This window comes from Gopherus flavomarginatus, chromosome 1 (genome assembly GCF_025201925.1).
Source record: "Gopherus flavomarginatus isolate rGopFla2 chromosome 1, rGopFla2.mat.asm, whole genome shotgun sequence".
NCBI lineage: Eukaryota > Metazoa > Chordata > Testudines > Testudinidae > Gopherus > Gopherus flavomarginatus.
In genome coordinates, this window is record NC_066617.1 from 339,500,923 (window position 1) to 339,521,128 (window position 20,206).

Consider the following 20,206-nt stretch of genomic DNA (forward strand, 5'->3'; position numbering starts at 1 on the left):
TTCTTGTAAAGAAAATGTTACTTTCCTATGTGACATTCTCGGATGTATTACAGTATTCTTGAAATTTTTGCATGACTTTGTCTAGCGCAGTGGTTCTTAACCTATTTACCATTGTGGGCTGCATATACAGCTTTCTACTTGTTATGTGGGCCACAAATGTGGATCTCTATATGTTATGTGGACAACACAATAGATATACTATCTGTATGGTCCTGAGAATGTCACATGGGCTGCAGCTGTGTGCTGACTAGGTTTAGAACCACTGGTCTAGTGGTTTCTCATTCCCTTAATCTTACTGCTAGCACAGTGGTTTTCAACCTGTGGTCTGTGGACTCCTGGAAAATAGGTCGAAGGGGTCCGCAAAAGGCTGTCGTTACCACAGAAAAGTGCTTTTCAATCTGCATTCCACAGACCCCTGAGGATCTGTAGACTATGGCTAAGATCTCCGAAGGGGTCCATACCTCCATTCAAAAATTTGTAGGGGTCTGCAAATAAAAAAAACGTTGAAAACTACTCCACTAGTAGACCCCCCAGTACCTGTAGGCAGGGCCAGCTGTAGGCACCAGCCCAACAAGCAGGTGCTTGGGGCGGCCAACAGTGAGGGGCGGCACATCTGGCTTTTCGGCGGCAATTTGGCAGTGAGTCCCTCGCTTCCTCTTGCAGCGAAGGACCAGCTGCCAAATTGCCGCCGAAGACTGAAGCGGCGGTGGTAGAGCTGCCGCAGATCACGATTGTGGATTTTTTTTTCTTTTTTTTTTTGCTGCTTGGAGTGGCAAAAACACTGGAGCAGGCCCTGCTGTAGGGCTGTCACATGTAGCAATATTAAGGATTTCACCCTTTCCAGTTTCTCAGTAACTCTATAGGCTTCCAGGAAAGTTTGGAAACATTTTATCCTGTCTTTGTCCAACTCTCCCATCCAGGCTGAAGGATTCAGGAACTTCCTTTGCTCTGGTTTTGTGAAAGGTTAGTTTACTTCTGACCCTATATTATAAGGCTGTGACATACATGAGTGTTGGTGTGAAAGTGAACAACTTTATTTCTTGACCCCCCCACTGACACTGTAACTCCACTGTTTACTGTTACATTCCACTGTGACCCTTCAACATCATGTATCGCCTTTATGCCCACCCCTCTTGCACGGCCACCTCCCCCCTCGTCCGCACCACCACCAGCCTGCCAAAACCATCAGGGGACTGCTCCACTGACAGTGCTAGCCATCAAGGAGTCAGCAGGCTGCTGGTGAAAGATGCAGGGTAAAGCGGAGGCTGTGACTGGTGTCTCACACATACAGCCCAGGGTGGGGGAGATGTCCTGAGTGTGGGAAAGTTGTCCAGCCAGGGATACACTCTGAGCCGGATGAGCTGCCCTGGGCCTCGAGCATTCCAGGAGATCGCTGCTGGGTATCAGGGCAGAATGGTAGATCCTGGAAGGGAAGCTGCCTGGGAAAGGGAAGCAGTTCAGGGCTGAGGACAGGGGCCTGCCGTCGGAGGGCTTGATGCCTGTGTTTTAAGGGGAGAGGTCCGTGCATGGAACTGGCTACAGCTGCTGGCCAGGAGGGTGAACGAGGCAAAAAGACTCATTATGGGCCGGGGACTGTCCAGAGAAAGGGACTTTTTCACGGGTCCGGCGTGCGGGGAGCTGCTCTCAGGCAAGCCTAGGCGGGCGCGGGTGTCGAGCGGGCGGACATAGCGCCCGCAGCGCAGCTCACACGCTTAGCCCCGCCCCGCATGGGGCGCTAAGAGGCGTGTGTGCGCGTGGGGGTGGGGGTGTCAGGCACCAGCATTGGATCCGCCCCCCCGCTGTTAGTCCCGCCCCTCCCCGCGATTCTGTCACTTCCTGCTCCCGTCCTGCCGTCTGTGTCCGGGTGGCGCTGCCGGGTCCCTCCTTACCCGCCCGCAGCGGGACACGCACTTTCCCTGCCGGGGCAGAAGCAGCCGCCAGCGGCGAGGCCCGGGCGGCTTGTGAGGGGAGCGGAACACGGGGCTCCTCTCGGCCCCACGAGGCGCCTGGGGCTGTGCCCTGGGGGGACGCGCCTGAGGGCCCCGGCTGCCTGCAGCGGGGCGGCCCCTCCCGCTCCCCGAGGCAGGAAGATGCCGGTGAAGAAGAAGAGAAAATCCGCGGCGGCAGCGGTAGCGGATGAGACCGGCCTCAAGAAATGTAAACTGGGCAGGTACCGTATCCCCGCCCCCGGGGTCCCTGCTGCCGCGTCGCTAGGATGCAGCGTGGGGGCGGCGTTGCTGGGCAGCGGGGTGTCAGCGTCGCAGGTGCCACTGGGCACGTGTTGGTGTCCCAGGGCGAGTGACACCGAGACCTGCTGTCACAGCTCAGCGTGGATCTGAAACGGGCAGTGGCTTGGCGACACGTGTCCTTACGTCGCGACAGCAGTTGTCCGCGATATCCCATGGTGTCATGGCGTGTTGGCATGTTGAAACATGCTGTCCTGTTGCTCTGATATGGGGTGTTGTATCGCAGCAGGGCCGCACAGCCATTCAGTGCAGCACATAGTACAGTGACAGCTTGACATAACATAATGGGGTCACAGACACACCTATCTTGCATGTTGTGGCATGGTCTCCATGTTTGGCTTGTTCAGCAAGCTTCAGGGGACTAGCTTTCAACCCTGCCTCTCTTTCCTGTTCCATTTTGCATAACTGTGCCATTTATTGGGTTGCTCCCAATATCTATCTCCTTGTTCAAACCCACTGCATCACACTTGCTGTTCTGTAGATCTGGGAGGCTGGGTTTCATAGTACCCATAATCTCCAGGTTAAGGTACAGTATGTGTAGCAGAAAGGGAGTAGGACGGCAGGATTCACCACTAAACAAGGAAGCCTAGAATACCCAAAACAAGTGAGAAGCATCTCATTAAAATGAATGAATATACCAGAGGTCTGCTGAGTATCTAAAATTCCTTTTCAAAGGCCACTTGTGCTTCAGTACCAGATAAACAGATTAGAGCAACAATTAAACATTATAATACACCCATCTGAACAAAATATAATAGGAACTAACCAGTATAGTTTCTGTAAGTGGAAACTGTGCCTCTCTAATCTGTTAGAATTATTTGAGCATCTCAGTAAAATAGTGAGTGGAAGAGAACCAACTGACTGAAGTTATCAGGACTTTCGACAAGCCTTTAAAAAGTTTCTCACGAGACTCTTAAGGAAATTTAGTAGCTGTGAGGTGAAAAGCAAAGAATTTTCATGGATTAGTAATTTGTTAGAAGTCAAAAAACAAAGAATATGAGTGGAGCAATCATTTTTCACCCTGGCAAAAGGTTAGCAGTGGAATGCTCTAATGTTCTGTATCAGGGCCAGTGTTTTAAAAAAGATATTAAACTGGAAAAAATTAACCGAAACTCACTGTACGGCTTTGTTTCTTCCTAACTATTTACATTTTTAATTTTATATTGATAGATGCTTTTCTGCAGCACAGCGTTAAATGCAGCTTGTCATTTAAGGCCTGATTTTATGAAGTGCTGAATGTCCTGAACTCCCAGTGAATTTTGCAGTGTTTTATTAGGTGATAAATGTGCCCAGCACCTCACAGCATTGGAACCTTCTTTTCTTGTTTGACACATCTCATTTTAAAGTTGCCATGAAGGAATTACATAATTCCAAATCCTCTTTTACCATCAGTTTTTACCTCATTTTTACATAAGCTAATAATGTAAAAGGATGTCTTCTAAGTCTGAAAGAAGACTTTTTCTAAAGGTGTTATAGTTTGTTAAAGATGATGTGACCACTTCTAATTGAAAGAAATAGGTTATAAAGTGTAATCTATATAGAATGATGGACTGTACAGATTTTACCTCATACACATTTGCATGTCACAGTGAAGTCATTGGGGTTTAGTGCACATATGCAAGGGCAGAACCTGATCTTTACTGTCTACATATTGTGTGTGTAAAATTAATGGATTTACCATGGATTGTTTATTGTTGTTTTCTCTAGCATCCAGACACACTGTGCATGCCCATTTATAGGATATGTGATGATATAAACAGATGTTTACATTAGTAAAAGAGAACAACATTTTTCAAATTTATATATGTAAATAAAAATAGTGTGACTCTCAAAGGTGCTGAATTCTGTGGTTCCCCTTACATGGGATTTGTGGGTGCACAGCACTTCTGAAAAATCAGGCCACTTACCTTAGGATGTTTAGTTATGGATTTAGAAGCCTAACTAGGCACCCAGGTTTAAATATTTGGCTGATAACGTAAGAGCTATTGCTATTGCATTGATATTTTGACAGACCACATCTTTTTGTGCTCTTGCAAACCAGTAGTATTTTTAAATATCAGACAAGGAATATTTGTGATAAATTTGGCAGTGTGAGAGAACTATCTACAACTCTCATTAATGAATAGAATTTATGTGAAGTACTGTATCAAACTGCTGCCCCTAAAACAAATTCCATATATGCTAATTGTTCATGAAGACATTTTTTGGTTTAGTTCTGACTAGTAAGGAAGTATTTGGAACTTAATAGAAAATATTCATTTCTAAAAAATGAGGAAAGTGGATGTAACATTTTAGGCATCTTTGTATGTGTATTTTTATAAGCTATTGCAGATCGCAAGCCTCTGGTAAAGTGATAAGTGGAGAGGAGCATTTTTCAAGCAAGAAGTGCCTGGCGTGGTTTTATGAATATGCAGGTATGGAAGTAACTACAGACATGTTTAAAATCATATGGGTTTGTTTGAAATTAACAAGCTAATAATAAATTAAAGAAAATTAACACTTGTTTTTTCACATTAATGTTTTTCTAAATAAATAGGCCATAAGACACATGAATTGGTGTTTCTTGTACAATTGTGTTTCCAGCTAAAAAGTACCCCTCTAACTTCTTTAGAATCCTCATCTCTTCCCCATCTCCTCCTCCTCCTCCTCTTCTACTTGATCAGTACTCCTAAGGCTTATTATTTACCGTGGCCTTATTTAAAATAATACAGCTGTGTTGCATTGTACATAGTGGTTATCAAGAAGCCATACAAGTGTCCTTCCTATTGATTCAGGGAAAACAAAACACAGTAAAACAGGGTGCGAAAAGATTCTCCAGACAGTGAAATAACCTCTGATTATCTTTTGCATGACTAAATTTTGGTATTTAAAACATAATGGGGAGAGTCATTCAATAACACTGTGCATTAATTCATAATACTGTACCCTAAATTTTTGCTTTAATTTATGACAACAAACCCCACAAACAGAAAATATGTTTTAAACGTTAAAGAAAGTTCCCTTTTTTCATACATTAAGCCTGCTGTGCAGCTGATCACTCAGTTTAACAAACACTCAGTGTGTTTTGTGTAATTTGTTAATTACACAATAAGCACTTTTTGCTGCTTATTTACTACTAAATAGTTAGAAATTGGGCCTTAGGAAATTGCTAATGTTTACAGAGCCCTTCCTCTCCAGGTGAACAGCAAGGAGTCTGGTGCATAAGCTTTCATGGGTAAAAAACCACTCCAGATCCACGAAAGCTTATTTCCAAATAAATCTGTTAGTCTTTAAGGTACCACCGGACTCCTTGTTGTTTTTGTGGATACAGACTAACACAACTACCCCCCTGATACTTGACTTCTTCTCTAGATTACTGATTAAAATTAATCCTAAATAGTTTGTCATTCCTGTTCGCTAGCAAATGTGAAGTGAAATGGTTTTGTCCACTAGGAATTGGATTGAGTATCCATATCACAACTGACACCAATTGACACTTTTTTTTGATAGTCTCAGCTGAGAAGTGAACTACCTTCTCACCTCTAGTGGTGGCCGCTCCAAACTACATTTGAGGCGGATTAGCCTGGGCTCTGCCACATCTTTCCAGTGGAAAAGTAGAGGTTTTCAATCTCAAGGACTTTTGGTCATTAAATTCATAGTGCTTTTATGAAATCTAAATTGATGTACAATCTGCAGTTTTATTTTATGGGATCTTGAACTATGTGAATTTATCTTCTATTTTTTAAAAAAAATTATTTATTTATCATTGCATATTAACCAGTGGACTAAATGTTTTAAGGATACAATTAAATGATTTCTCTTCTAATCTAAACATGTAATCTTTTTTAAAAATACGTTAGGTAGAGAGGAAAAAACTGTAATCACAATGAAGTTGCAACCCATTGAATGGATTTCATACGTAGTGCCCTTTACAAAGTGCAAGTGTCTGATCCTGCAAACACACTCAAGTACTTCCATTGAAGTCAATGGGCCTGTTAATTAATAATTAAAATATTTGTAACAGTTTGAGGATTGAATGCTCAACTAGTAAATATATTCCATGCTCAAGAAGACCAGGTACTTGGACAGCAGTGTGCTACCTTGTACTAGATCTATAAACCAGTGGTTGTGCTCTGCAAACCAGATTCGCTTTCCTGTCTGCCAATAGCACACATTACCTGAAAACAAAGTAACTTTCCGTATTCTGAATTGACTATGACTCTCATTCCATTAATCAGCAGAATTACCAAATTTTTTTTAATGAGTTCTGATTTGGGATCATAGCCAGAATACTGCTAAATTAAGATGGCTATAATGCATGGAAAAGTATAAATCTCTCTCATCTCCTCCAACACTATCTGTGTACCCCAAAAAGTAGTAATTTGCAAAATTACCATAGTTGTCCCAAAAACATAACATGCACCCTTTTGTAGTTTGGTAACGTGCTGTTTTAGTAGATACCTAAGTAATTATCCAGGACCTAGCAAAATGGTATGTAAAGTAAATAGACCTTCCAACAACACGTGTCCATCCAGCTTTGTTAATAGCCCGGTTGGAGTAATTGTTTCAACAAACTCATCAGAAATATCTGAAGTACCAGGGAGAGGTTCATAGCAACAATGTAATGGATAAACCCCAGAATATGTCTGTATGTGTGGTTTTTTGTTTTTTTTTTAAATATGATGCCAAGTTTGCTGCTTGTCAGAGGCTTTATTATACAACGGGGCAGCATATAGCATAAAACCAAGCATAACAACCCCAGCAAACTCATCCTTAGATGCTATGTAATACATTTAGTGTTATCACACTATTATTATTTATTATAAAATTACATCCAAAATGCTAAATTATCAGCTAAACTGAGGCTATGGACAATTTATTAATTTGTAAATAATTAATTTCATATAACTTGATTCATCCTCTGAAAATTTAGGCTTAAACCATAATGTCAGCAGTACTTAAAAAATAATAATAAAAACAATAGCTACTTGGCCTCAGTAAATGCTTTCCTTGACAAAATAGCTATTGTAGGGCTTTGTTGACTAGGTCAAAGCATGTTGAAGATGACTAAGTTATCAAACAGCCTTTGAGGATACTTTGTAAGTGATAACTGGTACTCTTTACTTTTCATCTTCCCCTGCATTACAGATAGGGTCATTTTCTACCACAAAGGCTATTGATACAAATAATGCTGTAATTCTGTGTCAGTTCTTAAATGTAATCTTTTATTTAATATCTCTTGTTTTTATGTATGTAACCAAAATTAGCAATGATTGTAATTTGAATGTTATATATTACTTAGACTGATTTCTTTTTGGTTTTGAAGGTCCTGATGAAGTTGTAGGGCCAGAGGGAATGGAAAAGTTCTGTGAAGACATTGGTGTTGAACCTGAAAACGTAGGTTTTACTGCTGAACATTAATGGAAATTTAAGTAAATAAATTGATAAACTTTTTTACTTAAGACTAAATTTAAACTTCAATAAGTGAAAGGGGAAAGTGTTGTGGCTTCTTAATTATGGGGGCTTTTTCCTGTATTCTCAAGGTTACAATTGGGGAGGTTTGTTTTTTGTTTTTGTTTTTTTAAGTGTCAACTAAGTTTATTTTAAAAAGAATAGATATACTTTATTTTCAAATGTAGGATTAGGGAAAGATTGTCACACAGAATTCAATTAACTTACCTACATTTCACATTTTGGAATCCTTTAAGTCTGTAGCTCAATCTCTTAATTATTTGAATGTTTTAGATGTTTTTGATAAAAATCTAGATATCCATTTGTAAATTATAGTTGTAATTATTGTCTTCTTTGTATACTGACATTTTCTTTTCTTTTTTTCCTTAGATTATTATGTTAGTTTTAGCCTGGAAATTAGAGGCTGAAAGCATGGGATTTTTTACCAAGGAAGAATGGTTAAAGGGGATGACCTCGTTACAGTAAGAGTTTTTTATACATGATAGCATGTTCAAATTTGTGTTTAAGGAAGCAGCTAGTAATTACCCATCTCTCAATTTCTGGATAGTATGCAGGCCTGATGATAAAATATAGCACCTTTTGCTCGTAGGTCTCCAATTTAAACCTGGCCCCAGTCAGTCACTGGGAGTACTAGTCATATGCCATCAAATCATCAATGTAATGATTTCTCTGAAATGATTTGGTGGTCTTGTTTCAGACCCTAATAGACGAATGTTCACTTAGCAAAAATCATATCTTGAAATGTCATCCTAGTCAGCAGACACATGAATGAGTGGATATGGAGATATATAGTGTTGAGGTATATTGGTGAGTAATATGGGGAAATTTGCATTATTACATCCTGTACCAACTCAATGGATAGAGATTTCAATATCCAGTCTCTATTGCTGTTGGTCATCTTTATAATTATAGGTGAGGGGCTGGAAATGACACCTGTGTTTACATTACCTAATTCTTTCCATTGTAAAAGATTCTTGGGACCATTCTTTGAGGAATTCTCATATCTCCATTGTTCACAGGTCTTTGATATTGTCAGTGGGAAAGCCCTGAAGCTAGAGACATCTTTCCTTTCTCTCATGAAATTCCTGATTTCACTAGTATCTTGGCAAAAAACTGGATGGATTTCCTTTCTCTCTGTTGCTCAGGAAACTTTTGACAACATGCCAAGATAATAAGTAAATGTGAACATTCTAAGGCTGGGCTGCTACGGCAACAACAGCACACACTGTAATGGAGATGCTAGGAAGGTGCCAGAGCAGCTGTAGTTTGAGGAAAAGAAAGCTAGGCTCACCCCCCTCATCTGGCATGTGACCCCAGTAGCCTATGCTCCCTGAAAGAGTGTCACATGGGGCAGGATTCTCCACTTCTCAGTGAGTGCTGGGGAAGAGAGAGTCAGACTGGGGTCCATGCTGTGTTTAAATTTTTTTTAAAGAACCTTTAAGAAATTGCATACAAAAAACTGTCAAAAGAATGTTGTTTAGGTTGCAAAGTCAAGCACTCGAAAGTTAGGAAATGCCAGACTTAGTTGCCTCTTCAACCTTAATTTAATCCCTTCTGTATATGTATTTTGATAGTCTTTAATTACATGATTACATACTATTTTTTTCACAGGACCTCTGCCTCAGTCAGTGCACAGGATGGAGATACAAGAGGGAAAAATTAAGGTTACTTGTGCAACTATACACCTAACATTTCCTAACTTTGGAGTGATTTACTATGCAACCTAAATAATAATTTTAATGTACTAGGTTTTTTTGTATGCAATTACTTATATTTTGTCCAAAAGTGGGCTTTGTAGATGTGCAAGAGATCTTATAGTCTACCTCGAAATTGACATGGAAGAAGGGGAATTAAAATCCCAGATTTAAATTCCTCAAGTTTAATTCCGTATGTAACTTTCACTCTTTTTTTAACTGTGTCTCTTTTCTTTGTTTTTAACCATAATTATTTTAGTCCTTCCCTTTTTTAATACTTCAATTGTTGTTTTAACGGAAACTTATTGACAATTCCTTTCCTTTGAATCGTTGGTTCTCCTTTTTTCCTTTATAAAGAAAACAATAAGAAGTCACCAGGACCAGGTGGTAGACAGGACTACTAACTGTGATATGTAACTTATCCCTTAAATCAGTCTCTGTACCAGATGATTGGAAGCTAGCTAATGTAAAGCTGATTTTTAAAAAAGGCTCCAGAGGCAATTCTGTCAATTACAGGCTAGTAAGACTAATTTCAGTACCAAGCAAATTGGTTAAAACTATAGTAAAGAACTGAACAATCAGACCCAGATAACAAAATACATTGAGGAAGAGTTCACACGGTTTTTATACAGGGCAATCATGCCTTACCAATCTGTTAGAATTCTTTGAGGGTGTCAACAAGCATGTGAAAAATGGTGATCCAGTTGATGTACTGTACTTGGACTTTCAGAAAGTCTTTGACAGGGTCCTACACTGAAGGCTTTTAAGCAAACTAAGCAGTCATGGAATAAGAGGGAAGGCCCTGTCATGGATCAGTAATTGGTTAAAAGATAGGATACAAAGGGTAGGAATAAATGGACAGTTTTCACAGTGGAAAATGGTAAACAGTGGCATCCTGCAAGGATCAGTACTGGGACCTGAAGTGTTCAACAGATTCATAAATGATCTGGAAAAGCAGGTAAACAGTGAGATGGCAAAGTTTGCAGATGATACAAAATTACTCAAGATAATTAAATCCAAAGAGTTACAAAGGAATTTCACAAAACTGGGAGACTGGGCAACAAAATGGCAGAGGAAATTAAGTGCAAAGTAATACACATTGGAAAACATAATCCCAACTGTACTTACAACATGATGGGGTCTAATTTAGCTGTTACCACTCAAGAAAGAGATCTCAAAGTCATTGTGGATAGTTCTTTAAAAACATCTGCTCAGTGTGCAGCAGCAGTCAAAAAAAGCTAAGAGCATGTTAGGAGCCATTAGGAAAAAGAGAGACAATAAGACAGAAAATATCATCATGCCACTATATAAGTGATACACCCACACCTTGAATACTGTGTGCAGATGTGGTCATTCCACCTCAAAAAACATAAAAAGTGGAAAAGGTACAGAGAGAGGCAACAAAAATGAGTGGGATATGGAACAGCTTCCATATGAGTAGAGATGGAAAAAGACAGGAACTCTTCAGCCTAGAGAAGACATGACTAAGGGGTGATATGATAGACCTCTATAACATCATGAATGGTGTGGAGAAAATGAATTTAAAAGTGTTATCTACATACCACAAGAATCAGGGGTCACCAAATGAAATTAATAGGCAGCAGGTTTAAAACAAATATAAGAAAATACTTCTTCACACAACGCACAGTCAGCTTGGGGAATTTATTGCCGGGGATGTTGTGAAGCCCAAAAGTATAACTGCTTTAAAAAAAAAATTAGTTAAGTTAATGGAGGATAGCTACATCAATAGCTATTAGTCAAGATGGTTCAGCAAGACAACCCCACGGTCTGTGTGTCCCTTAATCTCCAACTGCCAGATGCTAGGATTAGATCAATTGAAATTGCTCTGTTCTGTTCATTCCCTCTGAAGCATCTGGCACTAGCCACTGTCTGAAGACAGGGTACTGGCCTAGATGGACAATAGGTCTGACCCATTATGGCCATTCTTATGTTCTTATGAGCATCATTTAACTTTCCTTCCTGCTTAATTCCTCCGCATCATCACCTCTCCTTCCCTTCTTCTTTAGCCCAACAGAAAGTAGTAAATTTAATGTAAAGGAAACCTTCCACCAGTTATTTCATTCAGTTGATCATCTGACATTGTGGGACCTCTAGTGCGACAAAGATGGGCTTCTCTGCTACTCTCACTGCAGCTGTACTGTGTCCGTGGTCTAAGGCACTTTATAAGCTGTCCACGAATAATTTGGAAGAAGTTGAAGGGACTGCTTCTTTACGTGACTGGAGAAACAGGCAGCATGGATTCAATCCTCAGCGCACTTCTGTTCAGTTGAATCAACCATGGTACAATTGGAGGTGGGAGCTGCAGAGAGGCCCTCTCTCTCCCTTGCAGATGGAAAAAAATTGTTCAAATAAAGCATATGTATGTCAGTACCATTTAAACCTTGGAGTTTTATGATATGGGTGGTGTTATTTCGTTTTGTGGGAGTACTAGACACACTAGCATAAAGCTTTGGTTTTTGTTCTTTTTTAAAAAATCTGGTAGATAACTTACCAATGAGAACGTGGTGACAGACTGCTTTTGTCCAAAAATCCAGGTTCTCATCTTTGTGTAAGGTGTCTACTTTCCTCTGACGCATCAGGTATCACTAAAGGCAGGATACTCAGCCCAATGGACAATGATTATTATGGCATTTTCTATGTGGAGTCTGCCTTACGTAGCCCCCAAAATAGAAGTCAAAGTACCACTCATTCTTGGTGGTATATTGGCTTACATATTGCATACCTATATGTATTGCAGACATATTTGTTATATTTCAGTTAATGGCAGGCAAAGGTTCCAACAATGAAAGAAACAGGCTTGTTATGTATGCATCTTGGGTTTTGTAAATTTAACTATACTGTATTCAAATTTAGGGACAAGTGTCCAGAGTGAAAGTTGGCAAATACATGGTTTAGGCTTTCTTGAGAGGATAAATAAAAACTGAACTAATTTAGATCTTGTTGTTATTTATGTAGGGGCTCACCGTATTTTACAAAACAAATAAGGCAGGGTTGAAGTTAACGTGTTAAGTGTAAAACTAATAATTTTTGTAATGTGTATGTACAATCTATTTTATTATTTACTGAGCACTGATCTCTGCACTCTACAGATTTGGCTCAGGGTCTGTGCCATTTTGTGTCGTTAGTGCCCTCCACCAGCAGCAAAAAGTCTGCCAGGTACAAGTTGTGACAGAGCAAAATGTCAGCAGTATTCTTCCTCCGGGAGGCATAGAGTGGAGCCAACACAACCCAAAGTAGGAGATGCTCGTTGGGAAGGAGGCGCATCATCTCAGCAACATGCACTGCAAGACTCCTAATGGCCTCTCTTTCATGTATAACCCCTGCAATAGAACCCCAATGGAGTGCAGAGTTAATCTAGCCAACTGCTCTTCTTTGAAATGAATCTCTGCAGAGGGATTCACAGATGAAAATTACCCATTCCGTGTTGGTGAATCTTCTAGCCCTGACACTTATTTTATTTTTTTAAGAGCCATGTTAGAAAAATATTTCCAAAGCTATTTTTAACAGAGCTAATTTCATGACCAATAATTTTTATACTTGTAAATTCTGTTCTGTAATTTGTGAACCACCTTTTTCTGCCAGCCCTACCTAGTTTAATAGGCACCGAGCAGTTCATGCTGTTATATTTGCTTTCAGTTAAGTCATTAAAAGAGGCTCTAGGATATTTTGCATAGTGCTTGAGCAATCCTGCAATTCATATGTATAACTTATGAAAATTTGTATATGCAAGGTGTGCAGCATAGGGTCTTTACTTACAGCTAGATTTTGCTGCACTTACTGACACTGAACGGTACCTTACTCCAGAAGGCTTGAAATACTTGCAGAGCAAGCACTGGCTTGCTAAACCCAGGGTTGTGAGTTCAATCCTTGAGGGGGCCACTTAGAGATCAGGGCAAAAATATGTCTGGAGACAGATCCTGTTTTGAGCAGAGGGTTGGACTAGATGACCTCCTGAGGTCCCTTCAAACCCCAATATTCTATGATACTAAACAAGTAAGCTTCCGGAATCTGGTCCATAGTAATTTAAAAGATTGTACTTTGAATAGTACAAGAAATGAATTTAAACTGTGTACTTGGTAAACAAAAGTCTGTTTACATGGCCTGAGCATCCCTAACATCAGTGACTTGTGAATGGTGAATGCTTCTGAAAAACAGGTCTATATTACCCTCTGCAAGCATGTTTATAATAGGCGCAAACTTGACCCTGGCATATAAGGTTTTTATTATTATTATTTATTTAACATTATTTATTTGGTTTTGTTTAAGGTGTGACTGCACAGAAAAGTTACAGAATAAGTTTGATTTTTTGCGGTCACAACTGAATGACATTTCATCCTTTAAGAATATCTACAGATATGCCTTTGATTTTGCAAGGGTAAGTCTGTCTGATCATTAGAACATTTGAGTACAAGTTCCTTTATCAATTTTTCCTAAGTACTCCTTTCATTGTAATTTTAGGATAAAGACCAGCGAAGTCTTGATATTGATACTGCAAAATCTATGTTAGCACTTCTGCTTGGAAGAACATGGCCACTGTTCTCAGTATTTTATCAGTACTTGGAGGTATGCACTCTATTATTGTTTTAAAAAATAAATTGTCTCAGCTCTCTTGAGGGTGACATTACAATGTGCTGCTGTAAGAAGAGGTTTTGAGGATTGTGCACCTCTGTGTGAGGTTATAGCTATATTGATCCTCCATTGCACCTTGACTGACACATTTATGAAACAGTAATAGCTTCTATATATCTCAAAGGAGAACTTATTTTTCCTATCCTCTGCACCCTCTCAAGCCCAAGAGAGCTGTAATATAAGATCTGAAATTTCTTTCTTCTCATATCGGAAGGTAAACTTGGAATTAAATGTGCCTCTCTACTACTTAAGCCACTACATGACCCAAAGTGAGTATCTTTGGGGACTCTACTTTAGCTCATAGCCTGGAGGGAAGGAGAATCCCTTGCTGAATTTGATTCAGGGCAAGATGTAAAATACACTCTTTTGTCCAAGCTTCCCAATAACAGACACTAGATTCTCCTGATATTTTTATCTTCTGGATGCTATTCACAACTAGTTTCCTCAGAGAAACTCTCTGGCTTCTGCAAAGGGTTGCAGAATATATCCCCTCTAATCTTCTGTTTGTTTTTTCAGCTGGTGTTATATGCCCTGAGATACCATTTTGATGGGCATCCTGTGAATTGATGAAATAATGGATGTCAGTATCCAGTAAGGGAATTGTGTACATTGGGAAATAATTCAAGATGAGTCTAGAAATACTAAAAACTAAAGAAATATTTTTATCAGATTCCCTGATTAAATATATTTTATTTTTCTTAGCAATCAAAGTATAGAGTTATGAACAAGGATCAGTGGTACAATGTGTTAGAATTCAGCAGAACTGTGCATGCAGATCTTAGCAACTACGATGAAGATGGTGCATGTAAGTGTTCATAACATTGTTTATTCAAGTGTAGTTTCAATATTCCCAGTTCCCAGAATGGAGGAATAAATTTAAGTTCCATGAAAGAAAACTTTACTTTAAAGTACAAAATATAATTTAGAATAAATCTACAGAAAAACTGGCCCGATGGTTTACAAGCAACAGGCCAGATCATTAGCAGTTGTTAATTGATATAGCTCCCTTGAAGCACAGATTGCTGTACCAATTTACAGGAGCTGAGGATCTGATCCATTGTGTTCAGCTGCTACATGACACCCAGGGTTTGGACACAACCTCTCTTTTGAGCCAGTGAATGCTGGGCTTCAGTTAAACTGAAGCAACATCATTCCCCGAGGATGGGAAACTATCTGTGGTTTTCTTCCAGCCAGAGCTAAAGTACAGTCAAGTATATTACATTTTTATTGAATAAGGCATCTCGTATTGCTCCTTATTCTAGACAATAGCATGCAATTTTGAAATCTTTAGCAAAAGAGAATTCTTTAGCCTGGTTTGTAGCATAGCTCTATTAAGATGTTAATTTAATATCATCTTACTAATTTAATAAAATCTACACAAACTGTCAAATGCTCTATTTTAAAAAACAAACAAACAAAACTTCACCTTCTCCAGCCCCCAAATACAACTCTCATTCATCAGTTTCTGGTGTGGCATAATTTTAGTTATCTTAAATTCTTCATCAACATTTGATCATAATAATTGACACTGAACACTACCTAGACTAAAAGATTTATCTTTTTATCGTTCAAGAGGAGATTAAAAAGTGGTTTTTAAAGGCTTTGCATCTTGTAACTTTGAACATTGCTATTTCCAGGGCCCGTTCTCCTTGATGAATTTGTTGAGTGGCAAAAAGTTCGTCAAGTGTCATAGCAAGAACTTTGAAGAAAATGCAGAATTTTTTGATGCCCACCTCTGTACAAACTAATGAGACAAAACCAAGGGTTGCATTTTCATGCTTATGAAAGACTTTACAGTGATTTTTTTTTCCTTTTTTTTTTAAAGGAAGTTTTCTTGTTACATGTGATATGGGCATTGAACCACACCTCTTCTGAGACTGAAAGTTGGAGTTTGTTTTTGAGTCTTATGTTTATAGCATTTATTTCAGAACAATAAAGATCCAGATTTGTGACAAAGGCCTAAAAGTGAAGGATGTCCCTTGAGTGTGAGTGCGGTGTCTGTTTTTGAAATTCAAAACTTCAGATTTTACTTTCTTAGAAATGCCCTTTGCTATGAGTTGTGTGGTTTTTTTAAATGTGCTTAACTGGCACTGTAGTGTGCTGATGGTATGATTGTCTTGTGCGATACAAGTTAGAAGGAATGACTGTTGATCTTAAGCTCCAGGTGGTATTTTATTAGTTTGCATACTAGTATCAGACTTGGGTTGTGCCACAACATTCATCTCCAGGTGGAGACAAAGGCCTTAAAAATTCATTTTTCTCCACTACTCAGTCAGGGCTGTATCATTTAAAAGCACGGCCATTTTAAAAAAGTCATATGTGCGTGGCTCCATATACTGTATAGCTAGAAAATAGTCACTTGTATATCAAACGGTACTAACGTTAATACTGTTTGGTACAACAAGGCAGCTGGACATTCTTAGCAGCTGGACATTCTTACCACAGTTCAGTCTCTGGATTGCTTTGAGTGAAAAGTGCAATTTATATTTTAAAAGGGAAATCTGAGAACACCTGATGACTTGGCTACAAGGCTAATTTAGGTTCTTATACATTGGACTAGATGCATTTACAAAGGTGAGCCTCTTAACCGTTGCTCCTTGAAGGTTTTTTTAATATTTAAGGCCAGAAGGGACCATTAGATCATCTAATTTGTCCTCCTGTATATCGCAAGCCATTACATTTTCCACAGTTACTCCTGATTGATCCCTATAACTGCTTTCCATTGCCTCATTTTGGCATCTGATACCATCTCATAGCATTTAAATCTGGGGGACTGGTATCACTATACTTTCCTATCAGTGAAGATGGATGCCACATTGAAGTCTTGGCATACTCGTGAAGAAAAAGGGGAGAAGTTTAATGAGAAAATGTGGAAGCCTGGGATGAGTGAGGGAATGAAGCATTTGTGACTCCTGCCTTATTATATTATTACTTATACTATAGTAGAACCACACAGCTCCAGTCAGTGATCAAGGCCCCATTGTGCCAAATGCTGTAAATGCAAAAAATAAAAACCATAGTGTGCTCCTTGGGGCAGGGACTACGCTAGCTGTGACTTGAAGATCTTTGCCTCAGGGAAGTGATAACTCTTTTGCACACATTCGATCCAGGCTCAGGAAAGACAAGGCAAACTTATACCTGATGTAACTTTTTTCCTGGTTTCAGTAACTACTTTACAGTAGACAAAAGGGGGGGAAATAGTGTCTCCGTGTTCTTGTTGTTCTACAGTAGAGAAATGTAACTACTCTTTCTAGATTTACCTACTGTTCAAGGTGCAGGAGACAATGACAGCCAATGCTGTGCCATGAGCAGTCTTATAGGGAGTCACTTTATACTGTAGATTTATACTACTTTTATGGCTCTGTCCAAGTGACGAAGCATTGCAGAAGACATTGAAACACTTTGGGCTTGCTATGCTTATGCAATGGCTCGTCTCCATACACACGCATACTACAGCTGTTCTAAGCATTTTTCAGGCCTTTTAGAAAGAAGACCTTTGCTTAAGTCCAGCTGATGTGTGCTGTCTACAACATTGTCTCCCAAGAATGAAAGCCACACGTTCTGTATTTGCTGGTACTTCTAACTTCATCCACAACACCGTGCCTTTTTGTTTGGAAATTACCCTATATCTCCTGCAGAGAAGCAGTGCCAAGTGCTTTGAGAGTTATTTCAGCAGTCCCAGAATGCATTGACAGAGCAAGGGTTATAAGGTATGTGGGATGAGTATGCACCAGAAAAAGTTCTAAGGAAGATCAAAAACTGCTATGTAGGTGCCTTGAACTGTTGGAAGAAGCAAAACATGAAATGAATTCTTGAAGTTAAGCAAGGATATCATTACCGGGAGTGTGTTCAGACCCTGTGAGGCTCAGAAAGATTAACTCTTTTTCAAAAGTCTTGGAATACAGGTTAACACATTAAATGTTTGTAGTGTGAAAAAAATTATCCTTGTAAGTAATTGGGAACTGTTGTGAATTCTGTTTAAACAAGATGGTCCTAGGAGGTGGTAATAGTGTGAAACGGAGTGAATGCATCTGCCAATGCCCAGATGTTTAAATATTTAATGTTGAGATACAAATGATATATCTGAGTGTCTTTATATCTCTGAAGTTTTTGTCAGTATTCCTGTAATATCCATATTTCAGGGATTTATAACTTGATTGTGTGTGGTTGAAAATCATATGAATTACTGTATAACTACTTAGCCTGGGAATGAATGTATTTAGACTTCTAAAAAATCAGTATAATTTTTCAAATTGAATAAAACAAGCAGGTTTTTAAAGTTATGTTTTTGTGCTCATAATTGCAGTCGGGCTTGTTCTTTAAATGTGAACTACTGGCTTGCACAATTTAAATGTGGACTTGTCACTTTAGCTGTTTTGTTGGAGGAGAGAGTACTTAAACCTCTCTACATCTTATTGCAGATAAGTGCCAAAAAGCCTACTAATGTATTTCCCTCAGTTGTGTGTCCATGTCCACAAGCCAAATCTGAGTCTATCTGAATGCTTTAGCCTCAGAATTTAGTTTTGCTTTGCTCAGGAGCATTTCAGTCAATAGATTAAAAATCTACAACTTTTTCATTATATTAAAAAAAGATAATTCACAAGTAAAATGCATTGTCACATTTATGACAATAAAAGCAAAGAAACGTAAGTGGAATAAAATATATTGTCTTCCAAAACCTGATGATGATGATGTCTCTTCTGTGGTATTCTGAATAGAAGGCTCCCCCTCAGTTCTTATCTTTTCAGAGAGTTCCTTTTTATATGCCTTGTATGGGTAGTGTTCAATTTTCCTATTTCATAACAGTTCATATTTATTTTTTTTAAAAAAAAATGTTCGTAGTGAGGAGGACAATAGTTCATCTATTTAAAGACTTGACCCGTTATTTAAAAGTCGTAGTAATTAAAGGGTTAGCTAGCTATGTGTTCATATAATGCAAACACTTATTCACTTGTGCATAAAGTTCACTCACTTAAGCATAAAGTTAAACATGCATATGTGTTTGCAAAATTGGGATCTATGTTAGCTCTTTGTATCATATTTAACATTACCATTTAAGCATCTAATCCTTTCCTAATATGACTTTTTGTAATTTCACTTGTTTATATGGTGGAATTGTTTACATTAGGATTTGATTAATACAGATACAAACATGTTATAGGTCATATTGTCAGAGGGAGGTATGTCATAGACCATATTTGAACTGTTTTGTTACTTCTTGGATATCCTTGTTTCACCTTTCCAAAGTCTTTAAGCAGAATTACTGGTAGTGATGACAACATGCAACTTCCAACAGGGACCATAAATTTAACTAGTGTTTCTGATGTATTTTGTTTTCAAAGCTAGTGAATAGTTTTGTGCAAAATGTACAAACTTGTCTAAGTTTGGCTTTGTTAAAAATGAAGAATAAAGATAACTTACGTACTAGGGCAGAAAATCTGTTCCTGCTTCTGTCATGGTGCCTCTTTATCAGTTATTCATTTGTGTATATTCCACTGTGTTTAAAAACAAATGTACATTGTGCTAAAACACAGCTTTACTGAATAACTTCTCTGTCTCTGCCTGCATTGCTGGAGAATAGAGCAGATAAGAGCAGCAAAGTGACATGACATGTCAACTTCTGTAGCAGGCACTTAATCTGAGTAAACATTTACTAGACAATAATTGTCTCTACAAGTGCTGCAAATAATCATCCCATATGTATCACATACTGGACCAGATACCTTTTGCAACAAGCAGCTCCAACTTCTACCCTGGAAAAGGAACACTTCATCTGATTACCGCTCTATTGTGCCATGTTTTTCAGTGCACTTTCCCATGTACCCTTTTAGTGTCTTTTCTGGGGAGGAATTGAAACAAGGATCTAGCCATCTGGCTGAGTTAGAAACATTTGATTATCTGCCTTTTCAAGATTCTGACCAATTTGTACATATAGTTTCAAGAATAATCTTTGAGACAAGGATCTTGCATGACTAACAGATTAATTCCTGCTGTATCTTGTGTTGGAACCTTCATTCTGTCTTACAATAGAAACCTGCATATTGCTTAAGGTAATAGGACATGGTTGAGGCTAGACATACACTAATATATTGACTTCTAGGAAAAATCCAGCACAGCTCAATAATTGTGAAAAATTGTGTGTGTCAAGTACACTACTGCCTCCCA

General features: G+C 38.9%; 1 protein-coding gene across 2 annotated transcripts; it reads left to right on the forward strand.

Moving 5' to 3' along the window:
* The first annotated feature begins 1,847 nt into the window (after positions 1-1,847).
* On the forward strand, positions 1,848-19,497 carry DCUN1D5 (defective in cullin neddylation 1 domain containing 5). Of its 2 annotated transcripts, XM_050928468.1 has the most exons (8): positions 1,848-2,170; positions 4,569-4,660; positions 7,552-7,622; positions 8,067-8,158; positions 13,679-13,787; positions 13,871-13,975; positions 14,744-14,846; positions 15,679-19,497. In XM_050928468.1, exons 1-8 carry the CDS (start codon positions 2,091-2,093, stop codon positions 15,732-15,734), a joined length of 708 nt encoding a protein of 235 aa, XP_050784425.1. In that variant the 5' UTR covers positions 1,848-2,090; the 3' UTR covers positions 15,735-19,497. The 2 variants fall into 2 exon arrangements, with proteins under 2 accessions (XP_050784425.1, XP_050784435.1); XM_050928478.1 differs by lacking the exon at positions 14,744-14,846.
* Positions 19,498-20,206: the final 709 nt, after the last annotated feature.

Bases quoted from the DNA above. Each gene is read 5' to 3' on its own strand.
- DCUN1D5 (XM_050928468.1), top strand. From the start codon at position 2,091: ATGCCGGTGAAGAAGAAGAGAAAATCCGCGGCGGCAGCGGTAGCGGAT. The intron at 13,976-14,743 runs GTATGCACTCTA...TATTTTTCTTAG, and splicing joins TATTTTATCAGTACTTGGAG to CAATCAAAGTATAGAGTTAT. The intron at 14,847-15,678 runs GTAAGTGTTCAT...TGCTATTTCCAG, and splicing joins CTACGATGAAGATGGTGCAT to GGCCCGTTCTCCTTGATGAA.